General features: G+C 40.8%; 1 protein-coding gene across 2 annotated transcripts in view; it reads left to right on the forward strand.

Moving 5' to 3' along the window:
* SLC24A4 (solute carrier family 24 member 4) overlaps window positions 1–27,868 on the forward strand; it is a 119,588-nt gene that overhangs the window by 55,078 nt on the left and 36,642 nt on the right. For both annotated transcript variants that reach the window (XM_044436352.1, XM_044436353.1), the window contains exons 3-7: window positions 14,801–14,877; window positions 17,579–17,653; window positions 18,322–18,406; window positions 19,513–19,616; window positions 25,916–25,990. In XM_044436352.1, the coding sequence (XP_044292287.1) occupies window positions 14,801–14,877; window positions 17,579–17,653; window positions 18,322–18,406; window positions 19,513–19,616; window positions 25,916–25,990 (416 nt within the window). The remainder of the gene's footprint in view (window positions 1–14,800; window positions 14,878–17,578; window positions 17,654–18,321; window positions 18,407–19,512; window positions 19,617–25,915; window positions 25,991–27,868) is intronic.

Below are 27,868 nucleotides of genomic sequence, written 5' to 3' on the forward strand. Positions count from 1 at the left end.
GCTCTAAATCCAGGTGGAATCATTTTCTTCTTCCTTAACTACGCAGACAACATTCCAGCCACACTGTGGTCAGGATGATATGGGAATGGGTGTGGGGGGAGCTGTATTTCTGGAGTGTTTTTTGGTAATGATATTGAATAGAACATCTAGTATATAATTGAGAATATTTCTACATCGCTGAGCAGGGAATGAATTATATGCAGCACACAAAATTGGCCCACAAGAGAAATACAATTAAAATAGCAGAACACAAGCATATTATACAGGTGTATTACATTTGCAAACCATGTACATACCAGAGATGAAAAAGGGTGGTGCTATTTATTTATTTATTTATTTATTTATTACATGTCTGTACCACACACTCAACTATGAATGCGTGGTTATATTCTTTTCGGTGCCAGGCAAAAACCTTTTTATTTACCCATTATTTTAATATTTAATTATTTTAATTAGGTTTTAACATCGTCATGCTCAGTATTGTACTTTGGTGCGATTTATTTATTGTTGTAAGCCATCCTGGGACATCTCGTAAAGGAAAAGGTACAAATATTGTTAATAAATAAATAATAAACTAAAGATCTCTGAGCAGTTCACAGTAATTAAAACCATAAAATTCAAGAAAATACACTACAACTGTTTAGAGGTTTCAAACTACAGTACAAAATAGAAGCAAAAGTTAGTAGCAGCAATGCAAAGATTTAAGATACAGTAAAAGATTTAAAGGAAAGAAACTGAAAGACTAAATTTCTTGAGGGCCCAGGAAGGTCTTCACCAGGCACTGAAGGCATTATAGGCACTAAGTGAGCTATTTTGCTACTACAAAAATGGACTTTTTCTTAGGAGCTATCCAGTTCATTTTGATAGGAATTTCTAGAGAAGGACCAGTGGAAACAGGGCCTGTGTAGACATATATGGGTGGCGATGATCCTACACGTAATCTGGCCCCAAGCTGCTTAGGACTCTGAATGTACATGCAAGCACTTTGGATTGAGTTTCAGTCTATTACTGTGCCCAGGTGCTGATTCAGAGCAGCCACTGCTGCCCCTGGATTTGATGAGCTAGAGCTAAGTGTCATCAATGACACTTCAGCCCACACCTTGACTGAAAGTGGCTGACACTTCACCCCACACTTTGCCTTATTGCATCATACCAAGATCTCTAACTACTCCCTCCATCACCCTGGCCTGGTGCTCCAGCTGTAGACACCTGTCACCTACATCCTGGACCTGGTACTTAGAGAGGAAGATAGAATTCCAATAGAGCTGATCTGTAGATAGAATCCTTATAGCAACCCTTGCTCCTGCCCCTCAAGCTGATGCTACACAGAGGACCCAGGAGCCTCTTAAATCCCCTTTCTACTTTTTATCAGTTTCCGATTTTAGAAAAGTATCCTCTTTTGAAGTCAGATGTGACTATGTTGCATTTGGAAATCTTTCACTTAAATGCATCATAAATCTGAGAGCACTCTGGTCACTATTTGCAGTTTGTTCAAAAGCATTTGCATGTCATACTAGATTCTGGGCAGCCGCCCCCAGAATTAAATCCAGGATTTCCTCCTTCCTGGTAGGTTTCAGGACATAATTGTTTAGGACATTGAAAAATTTGAACACTTAGAGTGGGAACATGCAGTTATCCAGTCAATGGGGGGCAGGGGTAATTGAGGTTACCCATTATTACAACACTTCTCCATTTGGAGGTCTTTCTGATTTCATTTTCCATCTTAGGGTCACCCTAAGCATTCTTGTCTGGAGACAATAGCATTTTCCCAGGACTACCTTAGTCTTGGAGCCAGATATTGTTATCCATGATGCTTTGGTGGAAGAGTCTGTGCTTTTTACTGTTCTCTTTGATGTACAGAGCAACACCTCCAACACATGCTTTCCTATCCTTCCTAGATACTTAACGGCAAGAGATGACCATATCTCACTGGTTCTCCCCATTCTGCTAGGTTCTTGTTGTCCACTAAATCTAAGTTGAACTCCAGCTCTCTTATTTTGTCTCAGAGGCTTCTAGCATTTGCACAGAAACACCTGTACGCTGTGTCCTTCTCCAGATGTCTCTGGCATGTGCAACTGCTGTTTTGATGCTTGGGTTTCTTTGGCTGGTTATGTTTCAGCATATTTTCATTGCCCCATTTCTTCCCTTCCTGCCTTTGGGCGATCAGAAACTTTCTGTCTTCAACCTGCAGGGATGGTTTCATTGGAACTGAATGATTGCCAGCTCCTGTCAGCTTTCCCCTGGTGTTTAGTTTAAAAGCTGCCCTGCCACCCTTTTAATGCTTTGCACCAGCAGTCTGGTTCTGTTTTGGTTGAAGTGGACCCAGAAGCACCTCACAATTGTGGATTCCATCCCAGAATTTTGTATATGTAGATGATTTGCTCATATCCTTGGTGGTCAGAAAGGAAAAACATGGCTCTCTGCCACATGCTTCCCCCTTTTCCTGCAAAATACAGATAATAATACTAAATCATCTTAGAAAGGTATATGCATTACCACAATTACCTATGTAATAAAGTACCTTGAGCATTAAAAAAAGTGCTCTAGAGAGTACTGAAAGAACCTAAATTAAGCACATTGTAACTAAATTTGAAACATTTAAGGCACAATGCTATGCACATTTAGACAGAAAAATGCACCGTTGGTAGGTTTTTTTAATTTGTCTTCTGTTAACCTAAATGAAATTGTTCTGCAATCATTAATTATAAATAGAAATACAGAATATAAGGTCACTCTGTAAATGCCAGTGACACAACCTGATGCTCCTCCAAACTCTCCCCTCCCTGTATGGTCAGTGCCCTTCTTTTGATCCCCATTGGCTCCCATCTTCCACATGTAGGGCACAAGACAGGCAGACCGGATCCCTTCCTAAATATTTAAAAATCATAATACTGGCTTGCCCCATATTTGTTTCAGTGCATGCAAACAGTTTATTCTTCTAAAAGGAATTAAATAGAAAGCCACCTTTTAAATAAGGAATTAGTAAGCTTGGCTTTTATGGCACGTTGCAACAGTTGTAACTGAAGTAAAAAGCACTTCTGGAGGTTTTCTTTAGTATACTTTCCTTTCAGAATATAAATATTGCAGTTGAGTCAGTCATTTGCTTTATAACCTGCCACTTGCCATGACAAAAGATAATCATGCTTGGCAGTCTTCTCGTGCTTGAGCCAAGCAAATTGAATTAATACACTGCAGAGATTAAATGTTTTAGCAATTGTTGTTACTTGCAGAATTGGAAGAGGGAGATCACACAGGTCTGGAGAGCAAGAAGCTTACTGCCTGTCACACCATATGGTGCTTTGCCTGCAAGAGAAAGTTTGTTCTTTGGCTTTTCACTGCATCAGATGGTTTACTGGGCAAGTGCTGTGTCATTCCAGGCTCATTTGCAATGGGTTTTCATTGTCTTAGCAGGGTACTCAATTAGCCCAGTGTGGTGAATGGCTTTGAAAGCACTTGCTCCTTGCCGGTTTTTTTTTTTTTTTTTTACTGCTACATGTTGTTTCTTTTGCTGCTACATGTTGCTTGGAATGAACTGTACTGTGATTCATGTACACTTCTGTAAAAAAAAAAAACCCTGATTGGTTGTCTAAGGCAGAACGCAGGTGGTACCTGCCCATTATTAAGAACTGAACAAGAAAAGGGTGGTTGTTTTGGAAAGGATAGTCTGATTAGTTTTACTCCAGAGGGGTGCCCATGTAAATCTGTTGCAGCAAAAACAACAGAGTTCTGTGTGCCACCATTTAAGACCAGTCAGCTTACTGTGGTAGACACAGCTTTCTCTGTCAGATGCTTGAGGTGCTTCCCTGCATTGGTAGATACAGAGAAAAAGAAGAGGGAAATGCTGTAACATTTTGCAATCAACTTTCTTTTCTCCATTGCCGTGTGTGTTCATGTCACAATACATTTTAGGCTTTACAATGCCACAGAGGACTCTTTGCTTGATTTGAGGCAAGCTGTTCCATTTTAGCAGATTTTTACAGGGCATTTCTTCAGGCTAATCAATAGTACTTGCTACTATATATTTGAGTGTCATATAAATATACCACTAGTGTGCACTCACATTTTATGGCATTTTGATTTCACAGCTTATATTTTTCTTGACAGCTTTGTGCATGTACACTGGTGCAGGATTTATGAATTTGGTTAAAACTCTTCCATCCTTCTATGTTTCATGGATTTCCAGGTGTCTTATAGTCTGTTGGACACTCACTGGTGGAATGTGGATGAGAATTTTGTTCATTTGCAAATGTACACTTCAGCTAATGTGCATTCAAACAAGTCCTTGTTTGCTAACAAACAAACTTGTCCAAGTCCCCTCCTGTAAAAAAACAGGTCTGTATATCCATAGGATCTATGTGACTTGGGAAAAAAAAGATTCTTCTGCTGTGGAGCACAAATACGTGAAAGTGTTTTCTAGTCCTCAGAAACTTATGCCATAATAAATCTGTTAGTCTTCAAGATGCTACGAAACTCCTTTTTGTTTTTTCTGCATTGCTAACAGTGAACTCCCTCTAGAATTGATCTCTGGCAGGGGAGAAAGGTAGCAATATCAGTGTGTTAATTGATTCTCTTGGACTTACTGAAAGATGAGACAGGAGGTGTGAACTATCTCTGGCTACTTAATGTGAATTTTTAGACACTTCAGATGCTCAACTATTGACAGTGTCAATAGTTGTAGCTCTCTGGATGGTTTACGAACACACATAAAAAGTACAGTAAAAACTGCAAACCAGATTAAAACATCACAGAAAGGTAACCATAGACAAATTTAAAATCTAATTTAAAACAATTGCAATAGCTTAAAGTAAGTATTTAACAAAGCCCTAGTAAACTAATTAAATGTCCTGCAGTAGAGGGCAGGCTTAACCTACCGTTGTAAAGATAGTAAGCTTGGTGCCAGGTGGGCCTCAGTGGGGAGCTCTGAAAAGACCCTCCTTGCTGCCAGCAACTGAGCCTTCCATGGAGGTGGCAATTGGAGGCAGTCCCTGGATCTTGATTGTAGTGTCCAGGTAGATTGTTTCTGGGATGAGAGAGGTGTCCCATCAGTTGTGGTGGTTCCAAGCCATGTAGAGCTTTGTAGTTTATAACCAGCACTTTGAATTAGGATCAGATGCACTGGAGTAATGCAGATGTGTAGACTTAGGACACAGTTCTGCCACATTTCATCTTTCTGGTCTCAGAGAGTTCTGTGCCCTGTTGGGATGCAGGTGGGAGCCATGGGGACAATTTTCCCCTCTCCAGCTTCATTTGCATCGTTTTCCAATAGTCTGATCTCTGAACCTGGCTAGTGAAATCATGTTCAGGGGCTGAGGCCAGAAGATGGATGGAAGCCCATTGAATGCAGGCATCTCCCCTAATATTGGTGTTGCAAGCTCAGGTAACGGGACTGCCATGATAGCTGGAGGATTTCTACTTTTTTGTGGGAGCTGTCTGCAGCCATGGAGGATGAGATCTGCTGCATCTGATGGTGTCACCTGCTAATTCCTTGGAGATGTGCTGTACCACTTAGCTACATCCCCTCCTCAAATGTATGGAGTGGTATTTAGGAAATTGCCAGGATAAGTTCATTTCCTTTTCCTCTGAAACTTTAAATCAGGCATGATGTTATATCTTCCTTATCTCTACAGAGAGTTTAGTAATGATTCCCTATCCTGTTACCCTTCTTGGAAGTTATCTGAGTTCTGTGGGGTTCATGTGCTGATGAGATGATTTCCGCATTCTATAACATTTTAGTTATGTGCTACTTGAAAAAGCACCTTGCATGTATGGTTGGCACATGGACTTTTCAAAAGGAAATGGAGAAGATGAATGTTCAGCTATTTGATGAGCAAATCCCACTGTTGGTGCTGTAGAAGATGCTTTTAAAGTCAGGAATTGAAATATTACAACCCTTCTCTAACTTAGGCATGCGGCATGGATTCTGGTACATGCTGGAGTTAATGTGACTTTTCAGCAGTCTTGCCCAGCCAGGTTAGAAAAGGCTGGTTTTTCCCATGCTATTTTCACACTGATTATTCCTGTGTACACACACACACTCACATGCGCACTTATGTAATACTGTATAATGTAATTTTTCAGCAGCTTAGGATCTAAGAAACAATGAACCATATAATCCTTATGAATCATCAATTGATTCTCCTTAATGGAAATTGGCAGGAGGTCTTTTTTCTAACTTAAGAACTAGTAATTAAATACCTAAATGCATTGCCAGTTTATAAGGGTACCCGAGGTCCCTCTCTTTAAGACATTGGTTATATCATTTGACAGATCCCCATAGCAAGAGACTTTAGTGAAAGTGGTTTACTAGAAATGTGGTTATTTTTAGTTTCATATACTAATGTGAACAAGTAGGCATTTCTGAAGCAACCAATGCATATATCATAATTATGTTGCATTTATAGAATAGTCTCTTTGTGTTACTGTATTCACAAAAGTTGGCTGGAGTACAGGAAGACTTCTATATAAAACTAACAGTACTCACCCATGCCCTCAATGGAGATCTTCCTCATCTCTGCATTCTTTATTTTTAATGTAATGATTTTAGACTATTGTTACTTCAAAAATGTTCACTTCTAAAGAAAAACTCTTTCCTTCCTCAATATAAAGTAAGACAAATTCATGGGGGAAAGGGTTATCAGAAGCTTATCAACATGATTAATAAATGAAACATGATTATTTTATTCATTTATCATACTTTAATGTATCCAATAACACATGTTTTCTGAGTGAATTATAGATGGTTGAAAGAATAAAATACAGTGCAAATGGTTCAAACAATAAAAAACAAAATCACAAACCATACTGGCTATATAGTTTTTATGATTTTATAGAATAACTATAAAATCTGAAAGCATCCATATTGCAGAGCAGTATATCTTGGATTACTGAAGTGGAGATCAAAGTATAGCATATGGATAACAATTTCCTTGTTGTTGGCTTCTTCCAAAGATCTGATTCTCCTCTCTCTCTTCCCTGTATGTGTCCATTTATCTGTTCTGCTTAGGATCTGAGTCCTTGAAGGAAAATGAACCTATCTCATATAAAACTGAAATGAGTCCCTGGGAAATGGTCCCTATAAATCAAAAGTGCAGACAAGTCCATGTCTGGAACGCTTCAGCTAGGTGCAGTATTAGAATGTATCCTTGGACAATGAACAAGCCCCTTTCCCACCCATGGCACCTCTCTTAAAAGTCGTGCCAGCCACATCCCTTTATGCACAGCTATTTATATTCAAGGATTCTGTTTTCCTCTTGCAGAAACAGAATAACCTGACTTGTAAGTAACTGTGTCAGGAAAGTCATAGGATGTCCCGCATGATCATCATCCCATTAGAAATCTCTTGCTTCTCTGAGTAAATCATTTGGTGATAAGGTGAAGAAATCACGTGCCTGGATGGGTTATAAAACAGCAAATCCACGTGGCGGTGAGATGTTCTGTCAGGCTTATGAGATTTTGGAACTTAGTCCATTGGCAGGCTGCCTTCAGCAGTATAGGCAGGGCATATGAGAGCAATGCTCTCTGGTTGCTTAAGAATGCTGCCTGGTCTGATCGGTAACCTTGCTAGGCACAAGCAGGTGTCAGCTATTTCCTGGAGTTCTGCAGAACCATATGAGAATTTTAAAGCCAAGAGCATGCTTGCTCAGTTAAACAATCTGTTTCCCATTAATTCTTTATAGAGCATCATTGATAAGGCAGAAATGGGGTTTTGACTTTTGTTCTTAAAGAGTTGGGGTACTTGCAGAATGTTTGCTGATTCAGTTGTTCAGGGCTCATCTCAACAAGAAATACATCCTTCTTTTATGCATTCAGAAACCAATACAGACGGGTTCACACTGTTTTTAATAAAGTGAAGATTCTTTCTGGAAATGATCCAATGCAGTGTACACCACTCATTACGTCTTATGATTACAACATGTTATTGGAGAGAAATTACAAGAAAACATAACCTCAGCTTGAAATTTTGAACATTCAGGTTAAAGGCTTAGCATTTAAACCACTTTAAAATAACATGAAATGATGCTTTGCAGTGTAATCCTAAGTATCTTTATTTGGAAGCAATTTCTAGTCTTCAGTTTTGGGCTACAGTCTACCAAAGCAATCCTATACATGCCTACTCAGAAATAGACAAGATTGAATTCAATAAGGCTTACTCAATGTAACTCTGTATAGGATATAACTTAATTCTGAAGCCCTTGAGTTGTGACATTATATAATTTGCTGGGGCATAGTAATTTCAATTAAATTTTTGAGTAGATCTACATGCCATTGCACAGTTAGTATATCAGTGTTTGGGATTTATGGTAATATCTAATCCTAGTCTAATTTAAGTCACATTTATTTAAGTAGGTCTACTCTAAACAAGACTAACATTAAACAATGCTTTTGCACTGGAAAGAGTTCAAATCCCCATTTTGCTTGATCATGTAGCTTGCTAGGATGCCTTGAGCAAGCTATTATATTGTATACTATGCTACCTTACAGTTTGGAAGAAAAAGTGGGTTATTAATCCAATAAATAGTATTAATTATTGCAGGATAAATCTGCTTTCTGTCACAAGACAGGATGTCCACGTGATATTGACTATGTAAAAGTAAAGGAGGGAAACATCATGATATAGCAAGAATTCTCAAGATGTGGCAACCCATCATGGGTAACTAGCCAAGGTGTGCTGTTTTGTGCAATCATAGTATGCAGACTTGGAATGCTTCCCACAAGGTGGATTGTTTTGGATAACTCGTGGTTTGTTCCAGGGCTTGTTGAATGCATGATGGGTTGTCACATCATCCAAATTCAGGAGACCAGTCCCATTCTTGATTGCAGGAAGCAACAAGTGCGCTGCTCAGCATGAACAACAAAAACTTCTTGATGCTCGTGGTGATCTTGTCCACACTGCCACCAGTGACAGCCACTTCAGTGAAGTCACAGTGGCACTTTGGGACAACCATCACTGGCTCATTACCTGTGTGTGTGTGTGGGGAGCAGAAATGTTTCCAATTGAGAATGTCATTTTTAGGGCACTCCCCCCACCGCCCTTCTCGGGTGCACACTTAGAGGTGACCAAAATGTAAGGTCTTGCCTGATAAACGTCTGTTGTCAGAGTGCTGTAGCCACCATCCGTGACCAGTGGCCATGTAGTGGGCTCTGTGTAGATCATTTTGCACTCACTCGTCATCAGTCAGTTGCTGAGCTGTCAGTTGCAAAGCGAAGTGGCAAAGGGGTTTTTCCTCCCAAAGCGGGTGGTGAATATATCTCCCCCTGGGCAGTGAAATCTTCTAATCTTAAGTTTTGTCCTAACAGTTTGTCAGTGTTCTCAGTTTTTCCACACTACCTCAAGCTTCCTGCTACTCTAGGAAGGTGAGCTCTACATCCTACCCTCTTTTCATGACTGCATATTTTTGACAGCTATCAAAAGGAAGCATCCTTTTTTTAAAAAAAAGTACCTGGCAAAACTTAACATTTTTGGGGACAGGAAAATGCATGCATATATTTTTCTGTTAAAAAAGCAATGCTCAATTTTGTCATTTTATTTGAGAGAGAGAGAGAGAGAGAGAGTTACTTTTTCATCAACATTTTTTGCATTTTTCCTCCCAGTCTCTAAAAAATTCCCTTTAAAATTGACTGTGCTTTGACAGGGAATTTTCACTAAGCTTTTCCCAAAGTGAACAAGCACATAGTTAAAAAGGAACTAGTTGTGTTATTAGGATATAGGATATGGCGGGGGGGGGGGGCGGGGGGGTCCTTCTTCCTTTCTTGGTAAAAGGGCTTGGAAACTCTCCAAGCATCAGAACAAACAAAAGGTTCATCCTCACTAGTAGCAACATAGTAGAAATCTTTTACTGGGAAACCCAGATAAGAAGGGGGGCCCACAAGGAGGAAAAGTTACTTGCTCACCTTGTCACATACGAAATTTCTTCAGTGCGTTGAGCAGCCACATAAGAGGATAATTCAGAGGGTGACGTGAGTGATTTGAGGTAGCTGCTGGATTTAGTAGCACTGGTTTTACATAACGTGGAGCAATTCTGGCCTCTTGAAAAACTGACAGAAGCCACAGAAGATTACTGCATGTCAGCAGCCGTTTTGTGGATTATTCCCGTTGGTATTCCAGAAGATTAATGACGTCACTTTTGTTACAGTGCAAATGTACATGGTGGCCCATCCCAGCCAGTTTCACCATTACCCATTGTTCCTGGGCTCAAAGCACTGTTGGGAATGATTTAAAGTGTACATTACTCTCATGTAAGGCAAAGTTCTTTGTGATTTCTGCATCATCTGTATAGGTACTGCACCTCTGTGGAGCTTTGTTTGGAAAACTTCTATAACTGAGGAAAATGGAAGGGGGATCCCTCACCATGCAGGGCATCTGTCCCTAACGGGTTCCCACTTGTTCCCTCCAGTCCTGCTCAACTAACTGTTGTCATAGCTTTGGGAGGAGCTTTCTGCCTCCTGACACAACAGTAGTTTTTTTGTGTTGAAGTTCTTTTCTCCTTAGTCTCACCCTGTTCTTCCCTTCTGTCAGTTTTCTTTTCGTGTTTTTCTTTTGCTGTTTCTCTCCCTTCTGACTGTGAATCACATCTCCTTGAAGACGCCTGTGGCCCTTTCACAAATGCATTATGTGTAGCAGAAAGCCCCCAGTGACGAATGGGCATTCCCTGTGCCTCCTTTGTCTGGAGGAAGGCCACATTGTCAAGCTTTCATGGAGCAGGCAAGGCAAACTCGAGCTGATAAGTCACATTTCCAAATGCATTGTGATATAGTGCTTTTATGATGCACATTTTATTTTATTATGCACCAAAACAGGAACATTTTTGAGAAGAACAGATCTTTTCTTTAAGAGAGATGGTATAAAAATAAGGTTGAGAGGGGCAAATGGGTATATTATATCTAGAATATAAAAATCTGACTTGATAATCAATTCACAAGTTCTCTGTGGGCATCCTTCATCCAATGGTGCCACTCAGGAGGAAAGCACTACAGCCCTTCACCATCTCACCCGTATACATCGGAGCAGATAGTCCAACAAGGAGAGCCTGCTGCTTCCATGGATGCTCTACACACAGTCCGAGACTAAAACATTTGATCTGAAAATAGTGGAGGAATACTTTGAAGTGCACACCGTGCAATATGCACATTATTACTATTGTATGCCCTGCTGTTGGAGTCCTCCTCATTCTTTTCCTTGTTTTATTAGCCACTAGATTTTTTTCCCTGTTTGTCTTGAATAAAACATATTTATAAAAAACATAGCTCTGCTTTGCAGGCTTATTTTATTTTGTGATGTTGTACAGTTTTTTTACTTGTGGCTATGAAAAGTGCAACTGGGAAGGTTCATATTTTTCTCAAAGTATCATTTTATGCCTTACTCCCTATTGATTCGCTATTAAATTTTGGAGTGATTTATCAGCTTTGCTCCTGAACACATTATGAATAATTCAGTGTTTTAATGTTGTTTGCATCATTAGCACAACTTTATTTAAATTTCTTTTAACTAGGATCCCAAAAGTTGCTTGCATTTTCAGGGGGTTGGTTGATTTGCAGTGATTGCCGATGCAAATCAACCCTTTGACTGGGTAACTAGCCACAGTGGGTTCCTTTAACATCCAAACAGGGGCAGCTTCCTACAGTGTGGGCTATTTTTTGGGGAGCAAGCCACCCTGACAGCCTATGGCTTGCTTGACCCATGATGGGTTGCTTTGTCATCCACTCTTTAGAGCATGGGTCCTCAAACTACAGCCTGTAGGCCGGATATGACCCACCATGCTTATTTATCTGGCCCGCCTCAGACCTTTTGAACTTGTGTGGAAAAAACGACCTCTGAGTGAGTCCAAAAACTGTGAGCCAGCGCAGGTGTACTCAGTGGAGAGATGGCTGTGATCACAGTCACGCTTGTGCAGGGAAGATGGGCGTGATCGTGGTCATGCTTGTGGGAATCGTGCCCGGGGGGGGGGGGGGGGGGCCCCAATTTCCCCCCCCTCCCCCCCCCGTTGTGCGGGGGGGGGGGGGGAGATGGCTGTGATCGCAGTCATGGTCGTGCAGGGAAGGCAGGTGCGATCGTGGCCATCTCCTTTCCCCCCAACACGACCATGATCGCGCCTGCCTTCCCTGCATGAGCATGATCACCTCCGTCTCCCCTCGCCCCCCCGAGCATGATCCCAGACATTGTAGCTATGTCCCTTGAATATGGACATGCTCTTCCCCACCTCATCTCGGGCTTCTGCTGCAGCCCTAGCAAATGGAGCAAACATTTTTTAATTTTTAATTATTTTTTAAAAATTTTAATTAATGTTTAGTTCATTTTAATTTTAATTAATTTTTTATTTTTATTTTTTATTTATATCCTGCCTTTTTCCTGCAAAGGGCTCAAGGCAGCTTACATCTCCTCCTCCATCTTATCCCCACAACAACAACCCTGTGAGGTGGGTTGGGCTGAGAGTCTGTGACTGGCCCAAAGTCACCCAGTTGGCTCCATGGCCGAGCGGGGACTAGAACCCAGATTGTCTGAGTCCCAGTCCCAGCAATGTGCATAGAAATTCATTCATATTTTTTTCAAACTATAGTCCAAGGACAATGAACTGGGCCCCTGTTTAAAAAGTTTGAGGACCCCTGCTCTAGAGAACCACTTCCTCATGGGTTGCAGGAATTGGCTAGTGAGGTGGTTGGCAAGAGTGACAAAAGCCCCTGCTATTCTCCATGATTTTCACATGGTGCTACCATTGACAGCACTTCCTGCATTGCCTGGGCGACTTTGGAACAGCCATCAAAGGTCTGTGATTGTTTATACAAAGCAGTCCCAGAAAATTTTGCAACTGTGTTTCTAACTTCTTTTTAAAAATATTTTAGTTGTTTTTTCTCAAGTGTGCCCTTACAGCTGCCTGGTATGTGAAGTCTTGCCTTGACAATGTCCTTGTAAGTTTCAACTGTCAAAGGGACTGAAGTGGGGTATACACAGAAATTTACACAGATATAAGCTAATTTGCACATGGTTGCCAGGGCCCAAGAGCCTAACTGTCAATAGACAAGCACCAGATAAAGGAGGGAAAGTGATGAAAGCAGAGGTACCAGATGATGTGTGAAGGACAATATCATCCACTTAGCGAAGTAATACTCTCAATTTAAAGCATTAAATTGACTTTCCTCAATGCCCTCTACCTTTTCAACATTTCCCAGGTTTCAAGCCACTGCTAATATTTCCCTACTTTTAACAGCTTGTTTGGAGTGCTTACTGCTGTGGCTACTGCAGTTCCCCAATAGTTAAAAACCAACAAACCCAACCCTGTTAGAGGAGGCTGAATGGGATCAAATGAATAGGGCCCTCCTTGTGTAGGTGTGTGTTAGTACATTGATGCCGCACTTGCCCTTTCTTGTTCTGCCACCTTTTAGAGGTGGGCTTTTTCATAACTGTCAGGAATATTTGCACAATTATTTGGACTGGGAATTATATGCAAATTAAAGAGCTGCTTTAATGGTGTTTTTATATTTTAGCAACTTGGCAATTCGTTCTTGGCATCTCTATATTAATTAGCTTACAGACAATCTTGCCTTGTCCGTTCTCCTACTTCACCCTCCCTCTGACTGCTGAAACTGTCCAATTGAGAAGGCGAGACTACACATGCCAGGCAGCTATAAGCACACTTGCAAAAGACCAGCAAGGAATCAAAATCATGAACACAGCTGAACAAGTTTCTGGGGCAAAAACATTTTAAAAAGGCAAACAACTCCAGTTGTGCTTTTTTTACTCTGAAATTATATAAAGTGATGATCAAAAAGGAACAGGGAAAGGGAGACAAGATAGACCCTATTGTGGAGGCAACTGGGATACTGGTTGGAAGACAGAGAGAGACAGTCCTCTGTCAGGCTCTCCATGTGTTTTTCTGTGATTCCACATTGCATAGCTTCTATAGGGTGGTATATAAATGTTGCCTTTGAAAAGCATAGCTACAAGAACATAAGAAAAGCCATGCGACACCAGACCAAAGGTCCATCTAGTCTAGTACTCTGTACACATGGTGGCAAACCAGCTAACAGGATCCCTCAAGCACAATGGATGAAAGACCTCCTCCTGCCCAGCTGCTCAGCAACTGCTGTATGCAGTCATGCCACTGCTGGTGAAGGAGGTAGCAGATAGCCAGCAAGACTGTGCTGAACTCTGCAGGACTCCACTAAAGAATTGCCATTTATTCCCACCATTTATCTTGTGTTCCTTAACCAGTTAGTGAGCCCTAAGAGGACCCCTGCCCCTCTTTACTCCATGACTGCTTAGTCTGGAATAAACTAATTTGGAATAAACAGAGTCTTTGCTGTTTTTTATGCATTTGAAGCAGTGTGATAGTAAATGTTTAAATGTATGTTCTTGTTTAGTCTTTTAAAAAACTGATAGAATGTTGGCATATGTTCATATATGATTAGTTATCACAAATAGAATTAAATTAAATTAAATCACAAGTTAAATCAAGTGTTAGAACCAAAGCTCACACAAGAGGAGACACAGGAGGGGAAGGAAACATACCAGTGGGTGTCGGATTTCAATTGCTTTCTTGCTGTCCTGCACACCATGGGCTACCTAATGCATTGGGGTAGCTATGCTTTTGCAGGCTGTTGCAGATTGGTCCTTGGTGTGTTGAGGCCATTATTTCTATCTCAGGAAATTTTAATTGGATGGAGATCTCTATTTCAGCTATATTATTTCTTCCCAAGGAAAAACTGGAATCTTTTACTTAGTTAACCCTAACTTTTCCTGACTGTGAAGAGATCTACAATTTCTGTATTGTAAATCAACCTTTCCTTTCCCATCCATCTTTTTCAGCAATTCACGAATTCCCTGATGATTTATTCACGAACAAGGAAAGAAAGAAAGGAGCAATATTACTTCATATTACTGGTGTAAGTATGGTCAGGTTTTTCTTACCTTTTTCTGAAAGTTAGCTAAAGTGTGACCCCCAGATTTATTCCTTAATGTAAATGTTTTTTCAGTTGTAACCTACTTAATCCTGAAGGCTTAGAGAGAGTAACAGTTTCTCAACGGAGCTCTGTTTTCCACTGATGAATATACTGGTACAGGTAGTCCCTGTCTTATGTTCAGGATATGAACAACCTGTACTTACGAACATGCAGACTGCTATAAACCGTGTATGAATATCTCTAACAAAAAGCCATCAATATCTCTAGGGAACGATGCAATGTATTTGGCAATGCATCATCAATGGTGCTTAGTTCCCTAGAGATATTCATACATGGTTGAATGTATGAATACATTCTAGTGAATCTCCACCTTTTCTCTAGAGATAGAGATTCACTAGAGATATTAACAGCTTTTCATTAGAGCTCATCATGGCTATTTCTAGGGAACTACAGGATGCATTTGGTGACACATCACTCAGTGGCCACATAGCTCTCATGGAGGCCCATTTCCGTAGACCAAATGTTTTCATCTTCTCTAATGAGCTGTTTAACACCTCAGGCAACATGTTTGCCCCCTGTTCCACATAAGTCTTGTGGAACTGGAATTAGAGCCTCAACAAATCCTCAACTGGCTCTACCCTTTACATTAACCTATTGGGACTACTTTGGCATAGATTACAGTGTTTCAAATGTAATAACCAGGCACTAGGCTATATTGCCCTAGCAGTCCATTATCAGAGAACTTCGGAAGATAATGAGGAACTGGTAAGTCACTTTTAAAGATCCAAGTTATTTTCTATTGGGCTTACATTAAAATTAAAGATGGCCAGACAGTGATGCTCAAACATTAGGCCAGGCATAAAAGGCAAGTTATTATGATTTTTTTCAGTACTATATACCTACACACATACATACAGATTCTCTCGCTCTTTCTCTTCAGTACCTGTAGTTACTTTATTTTACTGCATTATTATTACTATTATTACAATGCTGAATTGTGTTTAAGATGTTTTAGATAGTGTGGACATGTTTCTTAACTGTTTTGTATACATGTACTTAATATACATACATTAAGACAGACATTTGGCTTATTCATATAATCTGACTTACATTCAAATCTGAGTTAAGGACATTCTCAGGAACAGAACTTGTTCGTAATATGGGGACTATCTGTACTGAAAGTAATTGAAGGGGCACAGCTCTGCAACAGAGCACATGTTTTGAATGTAGATGGCCTCGGGTTAGTCCACTTAATTGCCAGTTAAAAGGTTCAGGTAGCAGGTAGTGGACAGACAATTCTGGAGAACCATTGCCAGTCAGAATAGACTATATGGGCTCAATCAGTCTTCCTGAACCAGATGCCTTCAAGATACATTGGATTATTTTTCTTCATTCTGAAAGGGCAGCTTTTCATTTTGTTTTTGAATTAATCCTGACACAATTAAGGGGCAATGCATGTATCCCCCTTACTGTGGATCTCCAGGTAGTGTGTTTGGTATGGTAGCCACTTGTGAGCTTATTAAAAAAACACTCTGCATCATCAAAAAGAAAAAAAAAGTAGATTAGAGGTTTGGTTTGCATAAAATGTGCATATTTTAATCTATACATGTAAATTTAATTTATTGTAGATGCACATTTAGAAATTATTATTACGATTCAAATAGAAATGCAGTACATTTCACCACAGTGGGGATGGTTGTGAGCAGGTGACTGGTGTGCCTTGCTCATTCTGTTGTCCGGCTGTGAGGTGCTGATGGGCAGCTTCACAGCCCACCATGGTTGGGCTCAGTTAGGCTTAGTTATTAATTAGGACAATCTAAGAAACAAGTCAGTAAACAAGCAGTGTTCAAGAGCACCGTGTCATCAGTTGAGTTATTGGTGGTTTGCAGAAAAGACATCTGAGGCATAGTCAAGGTCCGAACACAAACAAGCAATCTAACAGAAATGTACCCCAAAAATCAGTCCAGCAAGATTCCATAGAAGCTGAACAACAAGGCAACATCAGGATACAGAACAGTAGCTCTGAAGTAAGACATTGTCCCATCAACAGCAAGACTGAAACGGAAGGCTTATATAGTCAGAACCTCTTTTTTCACCATAATTTTATCTTTGTCATTTTTCTTATTCTTAATTTTGTAATCTGGCTTGAAAAAGCATTCTGCCTTGGAAAGCAGTGGGTGTATATACATACATAAATAAATAACATTACAGGATAAAACACATCCACATAAGCATTCTGTTCAGTCATAACAGATAAACCTCAAGGAAAACAAGAAAGAAAAGGTCAACAGATAAATTTGCACAGCTGTACAAAATTCTCATAAAGTTTAGAGGTATGGGGAAAGAACTGCATGGGAATTCTTTGTACTTCTTTGTACCACAGTACTGTTGGCCTGGTTCACATGATCAAAATAAGCACTGTCACTTATTCAAGCCATGATGCTTATTTAAATTAAGGTGCATGTGGGGCACAATTTTCCTAATCAGAGCCAAGGCACAGTTTATTGTATTGTCCAAATTTGGGCAGGATGGCCTGTTGGAAGGGGAAACCAATCTCCAATACTCCTACAGCCATCCATGAGTCATTCTGATGGTGCAATCTAATACACTGCCTGAACCCTTGTGCACACTGCCCTCTGCATTTCACTTGTAATCCCTTATGGGGCTTTCTTTTTCCTTGCAGGCTCTGTATATGTTCTATGCCTTGGCTATTGTATGTGATGATTTCTTTGTTCCATCTCTAGAGAAAATCTGTGAGGTATGTGAACATGAATTTCTCTCTTTTACGAACCTGTTCATTTGTGCTTTACATGCTTGCCTAGCTGCCTGTCCAACAACAGGACCTATATGATTTACTCTTTTAACAGGGCCTTTATGTAGTGTGTTGGCTCCCACCATATATAATGTCCTTCCAGTTGAGATCAGTCATGAACCCACTTTGTTTTGGGCATTTGCCAAAGATTTTTATTTTAGGCAAATCTTTCCTCACTGATGACTAATTCCAGCCACTTATATTTCCGTTTTTATTTGTGGATTTATATATTTATGTTTTAATTTGAACGTTGCTCTAATATCTTAATTTGGAACAATTTATAAATAAAGAAATAAATCCTTCACAGTGGTCTCATAGTCCTCTGACAGTCTCTTCCAACCAGTTTCCCCTCCAGATGTGTTGTACTGTAACTCCTGTCCAGAATGATGGGAACTGCAATCTCATCACATCTGAAAGGTTTCTTTAAACTAACCATTGATGGTCTGCCATTGAGGCCATGTCAGTTGAGGATGGCATTTTAAGGTGTGGCCTCACTGCCCCCTCACATCTAGTGCTGGAATTCTGTTCTTTGAGCAGGATAGGTGTGTGATGCTGAAATGATTCTTTCTTTCTTTCTTTCTTTCTTTCTTTCTTTCTTTCTTTCTTTCTTTCAGAAACTTCATCTGAGTGAAGATGTTGCAGGAGCCACATTTATGGCTGCAGGAAGCTCAACGCCAGAATTATTTGCATCTGTCATAGGTAAATAAGCTACCTAGACAGTTTGTATACAGTTTATGCAACCATACAGTTGCATCTGCATTCAGGATACACATGTTCTTTGAATTACCTGCTTGTCTCTTGGGATTTAACACAAGATTAGTGAAAATGGATTTTCTACATCCTTTTGACAGCTAAAACACTAATATTATAACATTGGAAGAATAAATAGGCACTTGACATAGCAACATGGGTGGAAGAGTTAATGAATCTTCTGAGTTTTGAATGGCTAGGCTTTAGTTGTAAACTACAGATGGAGAAATACATGGATATTTGGGCTGCTTTTGTTGAAGCCTATGCATAATTATTTTGTATAATAGTAGCATCTTCTGTTATATACTAATACATAGGGATATATAATATATATAGCTAGCGTTATAGAGCTCTTTAAATGTTATTGAAAGCTTTGTAAAGTTTTAGTTTATTTTATCCTAGTTTTGCATTAATCCCTTTCCCTTTTGTAATACACAGTACAAACAAACTTTAAACAAACCAGTTGTGTCTCCATATACCACTGCTCTTCAGAATAATTACTCCAGTAAATAGTCTGCTTTGGATGCTGTCAGCAGTTTTCCATTTTTGGACGGTGCTTACTTTAGAGATCAGGTGTGTTCCTGCATCTCATCCAGTCCTCAAAATCCACAAGTGCCAGGATTCTGTTGCAGCACAGTCACAGCTGGGGAGGAGAGGGTCAACCCTGAGATTACCCCGCCCCCCCCAGAAGTTACCTCCATGCAGCAACTGATTCCAGTGAGAGGAGTTTTTCAAGCCTAATTGCTGCAGCAGGGAAGGCAGTTAAGGTAACGCTTCTTGCCCCTAGCTGCAACTTCACCATCAATTCTTCCATACACTACAATTAGATCTTAAAAAAGTGTTTCTAGTTGAGCAAATCATAACCTGCTGGGGCAGGAGCTACGTTGAGCAGGAATGTGAGCTTTTTGGGAAGGTCCCATGGGCCACCAGTTCCCATCTCCTATTAGTATTGAAATCTATTTCTTGAAGGCCAATGCTATTATAAAAGTGTTGTTGTTTTTTTTTCAAGTATCACTGCTGCTCACCCCCCTCTCCTCCTTTCTTTCTGTCTCCAGGTGTGTTTATAACTCATGGTGATGTTGGAGTTGGAACCATTGTTGGTTCAGCTGTTTTCAATATCCTTTGCATCATTGGAGTCTGTGGAATATTTGCTGGACAGGTTGGAAATGTTCTTTATTCTCTACCTTACCATTACTTCTGCCTTGGATAATCAAGAAAATATAATATCAGATAAATCTTTTTGGAATACCAAAGGCATCATTTGACTATAAAGAGAATACATTGGCTTCTTTGCAGTATATGTGCAAATATGCAGGTAGTTCTGAATATAAATATTAGCCTGAGAAAATACACCTTTTGCTTCGTGCTGTTCAGGTCTGTGTTCCCTCCAGTCAGATGAAGATAAATGGTTCTAATGCAAAGACTTTATTATGCTTAAGCTGACCAGCTAGGCTGGCTTCATAATGCAAAAGAAGTCTATTGCAGTAAGCTTTAAGAGAAGCAAGAAACTAAGTTAGAATGCTGACTATTAGGGAAATTTTGAATCAAGCTCTGTTAATGAATAGAGCTTGATTCTAAACAGGCTAGTTCCACCCTCTTCCCAAAACTGAAAAGAGTTAGTTTCACTTGCAAGGTGGACCCTGCTGTTTAAGTGCCAGCCACTTGGAATGTCTCACTCTCAGCCTGATGCCCTGTTGCTGGATTAAGGAAGTTGGGTTTCCCCAGTCCACACCAGCTTGCTCACTAAGTTTTCCCACGGAGTTTGCAGCTGTCTGTTTCCCACTGTACGCCTATGTTGTCTCAGAGCCCTCCCACCATCGTGATTCAACCTCCTTTTCTGAGTCTGAATCTGATTCAACAATGAATCTGATTTAACTTAGAAATGGGCCCAATCCCTACACCTGCAGGTGTGAACCATGACTTACTGCCAAGCCTACTAAGAGAAGCCACTCCATTTGACCTTGTTCATAAGGACCTTCTACCAGCTTAACTAATATGCTTAGGAAAAGTCATCCTAAGGACCCTCTATTGTGTGTAGTGGATACTTCTGAGTCTCAGAAGATTCAGTGACTAAAATGAAGGGAAGCTTTCAGCCTGTTGGAATGTGCAGAAAAATCTGTACAAAAGCCAGGCGAGGGGAAGGAGGCAGGGCCATCAGGTGACCAGGGAGCTGAACTGGGACTCTAGGTTCAGGCCCCCTGCCATATGGGTTCCGTGGCTCTAGTCTTTGTCAGGGAGAAAAGTTTGTCTTTTTCATCTGTTCTTACCATGTTTCTGAACATGCAAAAATAAAGTAAGCTCATCTGAATAACAAGTGCATTACGGAAATAATGCAGACTCACCTGCCTTATGTTCCAGTGGCACCACCTGTTTCTCTCTGGCAAATATGAGTTTGCCAGATAAACTGCAATAACTGAAGCACCTTTATTAATTAATTAATTTATTTATTTCTGCCCCATTTCCATAAGCTCTGAGCAGTTTACAAGAAATTAAAACCAACAATGATTGGAATTTGATGAAAAACAAACATATTAAGTAAAACTGATCTGAGAACTAATCTGTGGAGGCCTGTAGGAAGAGATACATGTTTAGCTCCATGTTGAAGGTAACAATCTGGGCTATCAGTCACATTTCTCCTGACAGATTATTCCACAGTTTAGGGGTAACCACTGAGAAAGTCCCCTGGGTAGCTGACATTAATCTTACTGAAGGAGACTTCAGAAGATTATCCCCAGGGGACCTTAGCTGGCAGCGTGAAATATATGGGCAAAGACTCTCCTGAAGGTATTTTGGACTCAAGCCATGAAGGGCTTTAAAGGTAATTATCAACACCTTGTACTGTATCTGGAAACGAATTGTCAGCCTGGTCACCATATTTTGTACTAGTTGCAGTTTCCACAGTAGGCACATTGCAGAAATTGAGCCTAGAAGTTTCCAGTGCATGCACTACTGTTTTCAGATCATTCTCTTCCAGGAAGGGACACGATGGTTTCCCATTGCTTCCACTGGGAAAGGTGGCCACCTATCCTTAATTCCCTCATTTTTCTCAGTGGAATTTAGTATATTGCTTAAATTGCTTATAATTTAGCTTTTGCTGAATTATGAGCACTGCATTTGTAGTTTTGGTCTCCATTTGACAGCTCTTTAGAAATAGATTGGTGGTTTTGGTTAATTTTCTGTTTCCAAGAAATGTGAAAAGTGGTTTACCGCAGCTGCAGTTCAGTGTGAGTTACGTTCTTTACCAAGGGAGATTTTAAAGTCCATTCTATAGATGCAGAGGATGTGAACTAGTAAGTTCCTTTCTTACACCCTCTCTTTTTCAAAACTGGCTTAGAAAAAAGAAAGGTTGCTATTACGGTAATGCACTTTATGTGGCGATACCCTTGAGCTTAGCTCAGAAATGGCTTCTAATGCAGAATGCAGTGGCCCAGATGCTGCATGGGGCACCTGGCTGAGCAGCTGCACTGGTTTTCTGTTGCACTGGTCTGCAAGGAGAAAGTGGCTCAACTCTTGTCCTCATCCCCTATTTTGCATACAAAATATAGGTGGTATGCCTTTTTACCACTGCCATCATGCTGCACTTTTCAGCAGAAGTTATCTGCATTGGTTACACAGTTTCGAGGCATCTTGGTTTCTGAGGGAAAATATCACTGTTTGTTGGAAATGTTAGGCAATGACACTTTCACATGCCACCAGACGTAACTGTATGATGTGTAGATTTGACCAAGACAAATGCACCTTGCAATAAAAGAACAATAGTTAGGTAATAATCTTTAGTCTCAAAGTGGAGATAAATTTATACACTTCCATGTGGTACTATTTTCATTGTTCTACCGTACTTTGTCAAGACGTTACGAGGCATCATGATGATCAGACACCTCCCTCCCTTGTAGACAAATATACTCACCTGTGTAAAATCTTTATTGTGAAATATCTTGAAAACTTTAGCCAACCAGCACCTTTATCACCTGTTTTCTAATTCATCTAATCAACATATGTAAGAATTAGCACATTTTATCTCAGAGGTCGATAATTTCCCAAAATTTGTAGACCAGTGTTAGCTACTGAGCCAGTTTCAAGGTCCTGTAGTTGCCATCTAAAGCCTTAATCTACCCAAGTTACTGGGCAGATTGACATCCCTAAACCTGTGTAATTACTAAGATCATTTGGGGAGGCTTTCCTGGGTGTGCAACAACCTGCAATTTACCAACTTTACAGCAGTGAACAGCTGGCCCAATTCATGGTATGCCCTCCTTCCCTTCTGTTGTTTGGGAGGTGTCAAATGTGGCATGTTTTAGGTGCCTGTTAAAGAACCCCGCTTCCCCAAGTCTTCCCTGATTGACCATATTTCCCAGTTCATTTGTTTTAATCTTGTTTCAAATCATGTAATCATTTTAACAGATGAGTTTTTAAAGAAATGCATGATAATTAATAGAAGAACTGTTAAAGGGCAGAATCATATGCATGTTTAGTCAGGAAAAACTTCAAATGCACTATAAGCATTTGCCAGCCAGCTGGGAATTATATGCCTTTTCCTGTCTAAACATGCATAGGAATCTGCCCTAAACTATGTAGGGCACAATCCACTTGAAATATGCTTAAGCCCCTAAACTCAGAGAATTATGGGCATCTTGTGCAGAGTGAGAGAAGCAAAAGAGGCAATCTTCCCTTGGAAGCAGAGCCGGTGGTCAGATTAGATGGCCCAGGAGGCCCCTTCTGACTTGCTCTGTTTCTATGTTTCTGTGTTTCTAATCTGCATTTTTGCCAGATGGCTGTTTTCAGCCTTCTGCCTAGGTTGCTTCAAAGGAAGCAACTGCCACCTTTGACCCCTTTGGAGGTGGCTTGGAGAGCAGCCAGCCTCATTCTTTCTATGCTAGCTTCAGAGAAGGAGGGGGATCAGCATGCCGATCCCTGCCTCTAAGGTCAGGATGCTGTCTCCAGCCCTGGGTTCGGAATCCAGAGGACATTCTTCCAGGACATTCTCTAAGGGCCCCAGGATCATTCTGACTCCAATAGAGTTACTGTCTGGATAGGGTAAGCGATGCTTGCATTGTTTAAATTAATATATAATGCATACATTGATAGGCTTTGGTTTGATCTTGTAAGTGCCATGACATCTGTTTCCTGTATAGGTCTTTAATCTGTTGGATGAGAAGCATGTCAAGAATTTTCTTTCATTATTTTGAAGCTGTTCTTCTGTAAAGTCCTTGAGTCCTGCACAAGTAGCCGTATTCTTTGGGATGGGCAGAGGTAGCCTGGAAAACTGGGGCTTTCTCCTGTGTGGTTGCTTCTTTCTGTAAAACATGTTCATTCTCCTTCTGAAAAACTGCTTTGTGCTCCCTTTTGATGGAATATAATATAGAATTTAAGGTGACTTCCAGATGTGCATTTTCATGGTTTTTCCTGTGCCCAGTTTGCTGTTCCTGCACAGTTCATACTGGGATGATGTTATGTCCCTTGAGGAAGTAACAGGATGACAATGACCACATTCATACCAATGCTACACCAAGGATGCCCAACCTGGAGCTTGCATGTACACCCTTGGGTTTACTGTGGTTTTCCCCTTGACTAGCTACTGTTGAATTCCCTCCCTGAAAGTTTCCCCACCACCTGTACTCTGCATTCCTTCCTCCAGAGATCCTCATGCAGATTACTCTCTTGGAAGAAAGGAAAAAACAGCATGTAACTGGATTGCTGGGAAGTATGAATGGCTGTGCCCTCTAACCAGTTATACATGGGGCTCTTGGGTCCAAAAATGTTGTGCACCCCTGCACTACATGATGCCTTAGTGCTATGCGGACAACACTTTCATAGGTCTGAGCAAAGCCTTGAGCATGTATGTATCTTGAGCACTGAGAGCTCGTGTTGCACAGTGGTTCTAGGGATCTGGGAGCAGCCATGCAGCTCAGGAGGTTACTTGGGCCAGGCACACACGTGCAGCCTAAGCTATCTCACAGAGTTGTTATGAGGACAAATTGGAGAGAAGGAGAACCTTGTAAGCCACCTTCTGTTCCTTGCAAGAGGAAGAAGACAGGGTATAAATCTAACTGATAACACCATCATCCTCATCTTTCATCCCACTTCCACATCCTATAGATCTGACTTGCCATTATGTACAAACCAGGAATAGTTAAAACAGACTGATTGTGAAACAAAGCCTGGACTGATTTGCCAGCTTGTTTAAATAATGAGAGTTTGCTTTCAACTATAGTTCCTGGTTTATACAAAATCGTAAGCCAGAGGCATTGCTTGAGCTCAAAAAATGCTGTCCATGTAGTGCTAAATTCTGTTCTAGCATTACAGGTGAATTGGGCCACTGTCAAAAACAGCAGTCATGGCACAACATCACCATACCCTGTGGGTATTTCCTGATTGTGTCACTGAGGCAAGGCATATGTGGATGTCAGTTTCTTTTGGAAGTCTCCTCTGTCACTCAAAACTGCTCTGTATTTAGTGCCATATCTAGTTCAGTATTGGAGCATTAACAAAAAGCTTTAAAAGCCCATTCTTTTACCCCCTTGACTAATTTTGACCACCTTGACTAATCTTTTACCACAGAACCCACAGGTGTTTGCTCCTAGGTCAAGGTAGCCAACCACAAATATTGATTGTGCAACTCTTGAGGCTATTTTTACATTATAATAATCAGGGCTAACCCTAACATTAGGCAGAGTGAGGTAGCTGCCCTCAGGCAACAGATGCTAAGAGGTGGCTACAAGGTTTTGTTGTAGAGAGCTGTGTCCCAAACAGTCCACTCTGAGCCCCCAAGCTATTTTGCTGCCATTAGTGGTGGTGGAGGATGCTTTCTCATTGCCAGTGTTCAAGAAAGATTTCAGCTGTCAGTCCAGTCAGTTTTTGAACTTGGAATGGAAATAGGTGCCTCCTGTTACAAAATGTCTTGGCTCTGACAGGAACAGTGTGGCTGCTGTCCTCCCAGAACTTCACTTTATGCTACTCTGAAACTCCAAATATGTAGAAGCCATGTGGGGAGTAGGATTGCATGGAAAGAATTACACTAGTGTAGGTAGGCTGCATTAACATGTCTTTTCCAGCACGGCCTTACCTGTCTGACATGGTCTTTTGTGTCATTTACATTAGCAAGTTAGCACAAGCTGAAGGGAATAGCAATCACACCATTCCCATATTTAGAATCCAGGCTTTAGCCTGAAATATGGGTGTAGAACTGGCTTTCTAAGAGTAAAGCTATATAGACTACTTTTCAAGGAACATCAGTATGTATACTTTCCTTGCAAGTAAATTACAAATTCTGTGGAATAAATGATGAGGGAACAGGGTAAAATGAGTGCTGGCATAAACCAGTTCTTCATTTCAACGTTTTGCTCATGTATAGTGAAGCTTTATGACAAAATATTTTCAGGGGAAGTTGCCTTGTAGCTGAAAACTAAAGAATTGCTAAGGTGAAACCCACTGAGTAGAACAATTGTGTCCTCTTTCTAGGTGGTCCGTCTAACCTGGTGGTCTGTATCCAGGGATTCTGTCTACTACACGCTGTCTGTGATTGTCCTTATTGTGGTAAGGTTTTGGTTTACTGTTTGATCTTCCATTTTATTGTGAAGGACTGAGTTAGGCGTTTTGTCTTCTCCTTATTCACATGAGGAGTTCTTCCAAATCAGTAGATATGGACATTTCTAAATTGCATAGCTTATTTTGAATAACATAGATGCTTGTGGCAATTTAAAGAATAACATTTGTTTTCTGACAAGCTTTCCTGAACATTATCACACTTCATCAGATGCATGTAGTTTTATGGACAGTTTCAAGCTTTTATACAGGTGTGTATAAACTGCCTAGAGAGTCCTAAGGGACTATTAATGCAGTATACAAGCGTAAAAATAAATAAACAAGTGCAGAGATGGCAGGCCTGGTGGGGAAGAACTGTAAGCGGTGAGGTCAGAAAATTCAATGCCAAAAATGACCATCACATAATTAATAGTGGTCATTCACAGCCCAGTTGAAACTGCAAAGACAAAATGTGAATGACACTGTTAATAAAGGGATGGTCACTTTTGGCTTCAAATTCTTTCTGATCTCACTGTTTACAATTCTTTCCCCACCACCACCATATAAAAACTGGAAATTCTCCATGCAACCATTGAAATGCACTATAGTCCAAAAAACATGCCAAATTTTTTAGTCTTTAAGTTGCCACAAAACTCTTATTGTTTTGCAGCAATTAATTTAAATGACTGTCCTCTAGAAAGTGAACTTTAATTCAGGCAACTTATCAAGGGCAGATTCATGATGGGTTTGGGCAGGGGACCTCAGGTAGTCCCCGCTCCCCTGTTGATGAGACTCAGTGGGCTTACTTGGCGGTGGAAACAAGCAGCAGCAATGATTCAAGGTCAAGGTAGCCATTTTCCTTTTCCACAATGCCATTATAGTAATGCTATAATGAGGGCATTATGGGAGACTTACATGGCAGCTGCACCCAGATATCCACTGGCCCAAAACAGTCATCAGCAGTGGGACTTGGCACCTGTTCAAGAGTGCCAAGCACTTTGCTTTGGTAGGGGATAGAAAACCATGTGTTTTAGTGTGCTTTACTCTTAAAGAAATGAATAGTCATAGCGTATGAGTCACCTCCTCTTCTTACTTCTAAAGCTGTGAGAAATTGACTGCTGGCTGCAAAACTTGCAGCTAGAGTTGAGGCAAACCCTGTCAGATTTGTGAACCAAGGCAAGGGGAAGCCCACAAACACTTGCAGATTCCCACTGATGCTGCTGGCACCTTTTTCTGCCTCAGGTGAAGTTGCAGAAAAGGTGGCAGGTGGTGGCATGGAAAAGGTTTGCAGAGAGGTCACAGGGGGCTTCTTTTCTGGTCAGCCCCCTGCAACCAGCCTTCTTTGGCATCACTTTCAGCTGCCCACACAGTGTGTGGGGCTCAATTCCTGGTAAACATGTCCCACAACCCTGGGCGTGCTTTCTTGGAACTTGGACTCAGGACCACTGCAGGGAGCTGAGCCCAGGAAATCTGACAAATTCCTATCCCTGTGCAGTTTCCTCACACATGCAGTGGCACTGCTGGTGCTGAAACGGTCAGTTCATCAACACACTGAAGAAAAAGGTGGGAATATAGTCCATTTATGCACCAGAATCCGAGGTGTACATACTGCTATGGGGCAAACAGCTGGCAAGCATTGCCGTGGGGCAGATGTCCTCCAGGTGTTTTGGATGGCAGTTCCCTTAGCCCCTAACAATTTGGCTATGTTGTCTGGGCCTGAGGGGATTTGTAGCTCAGAACATCTGGAGAGTGACGGTTTGCTTGCCACTGCTCTGCAACATCAAGGCCATATATTGTGCTGCAAAATACCTATTGTTAGAGTGGCTCTGAATTTGACCTTTGCTTCAGAAACAAGGGTGAAGTTCCTAATGTTTATATTAGCTGAGAATG

Source organism: Varanus komodoensis, unplaced genomic scaffold (assembly GCF_004798865.1).
Source record: "Varanus komodoensis strain SLA01 unplaced genomic scaffold, ASM479886v1 scaffold3, whole genome shotgun sequence".
Taxonomy (NCBI): Eukaryota; Metazoa; Chordata; class Lepidosauria; order Squamata; family Varanidae; genus Varanus; species Varanus komodoensis.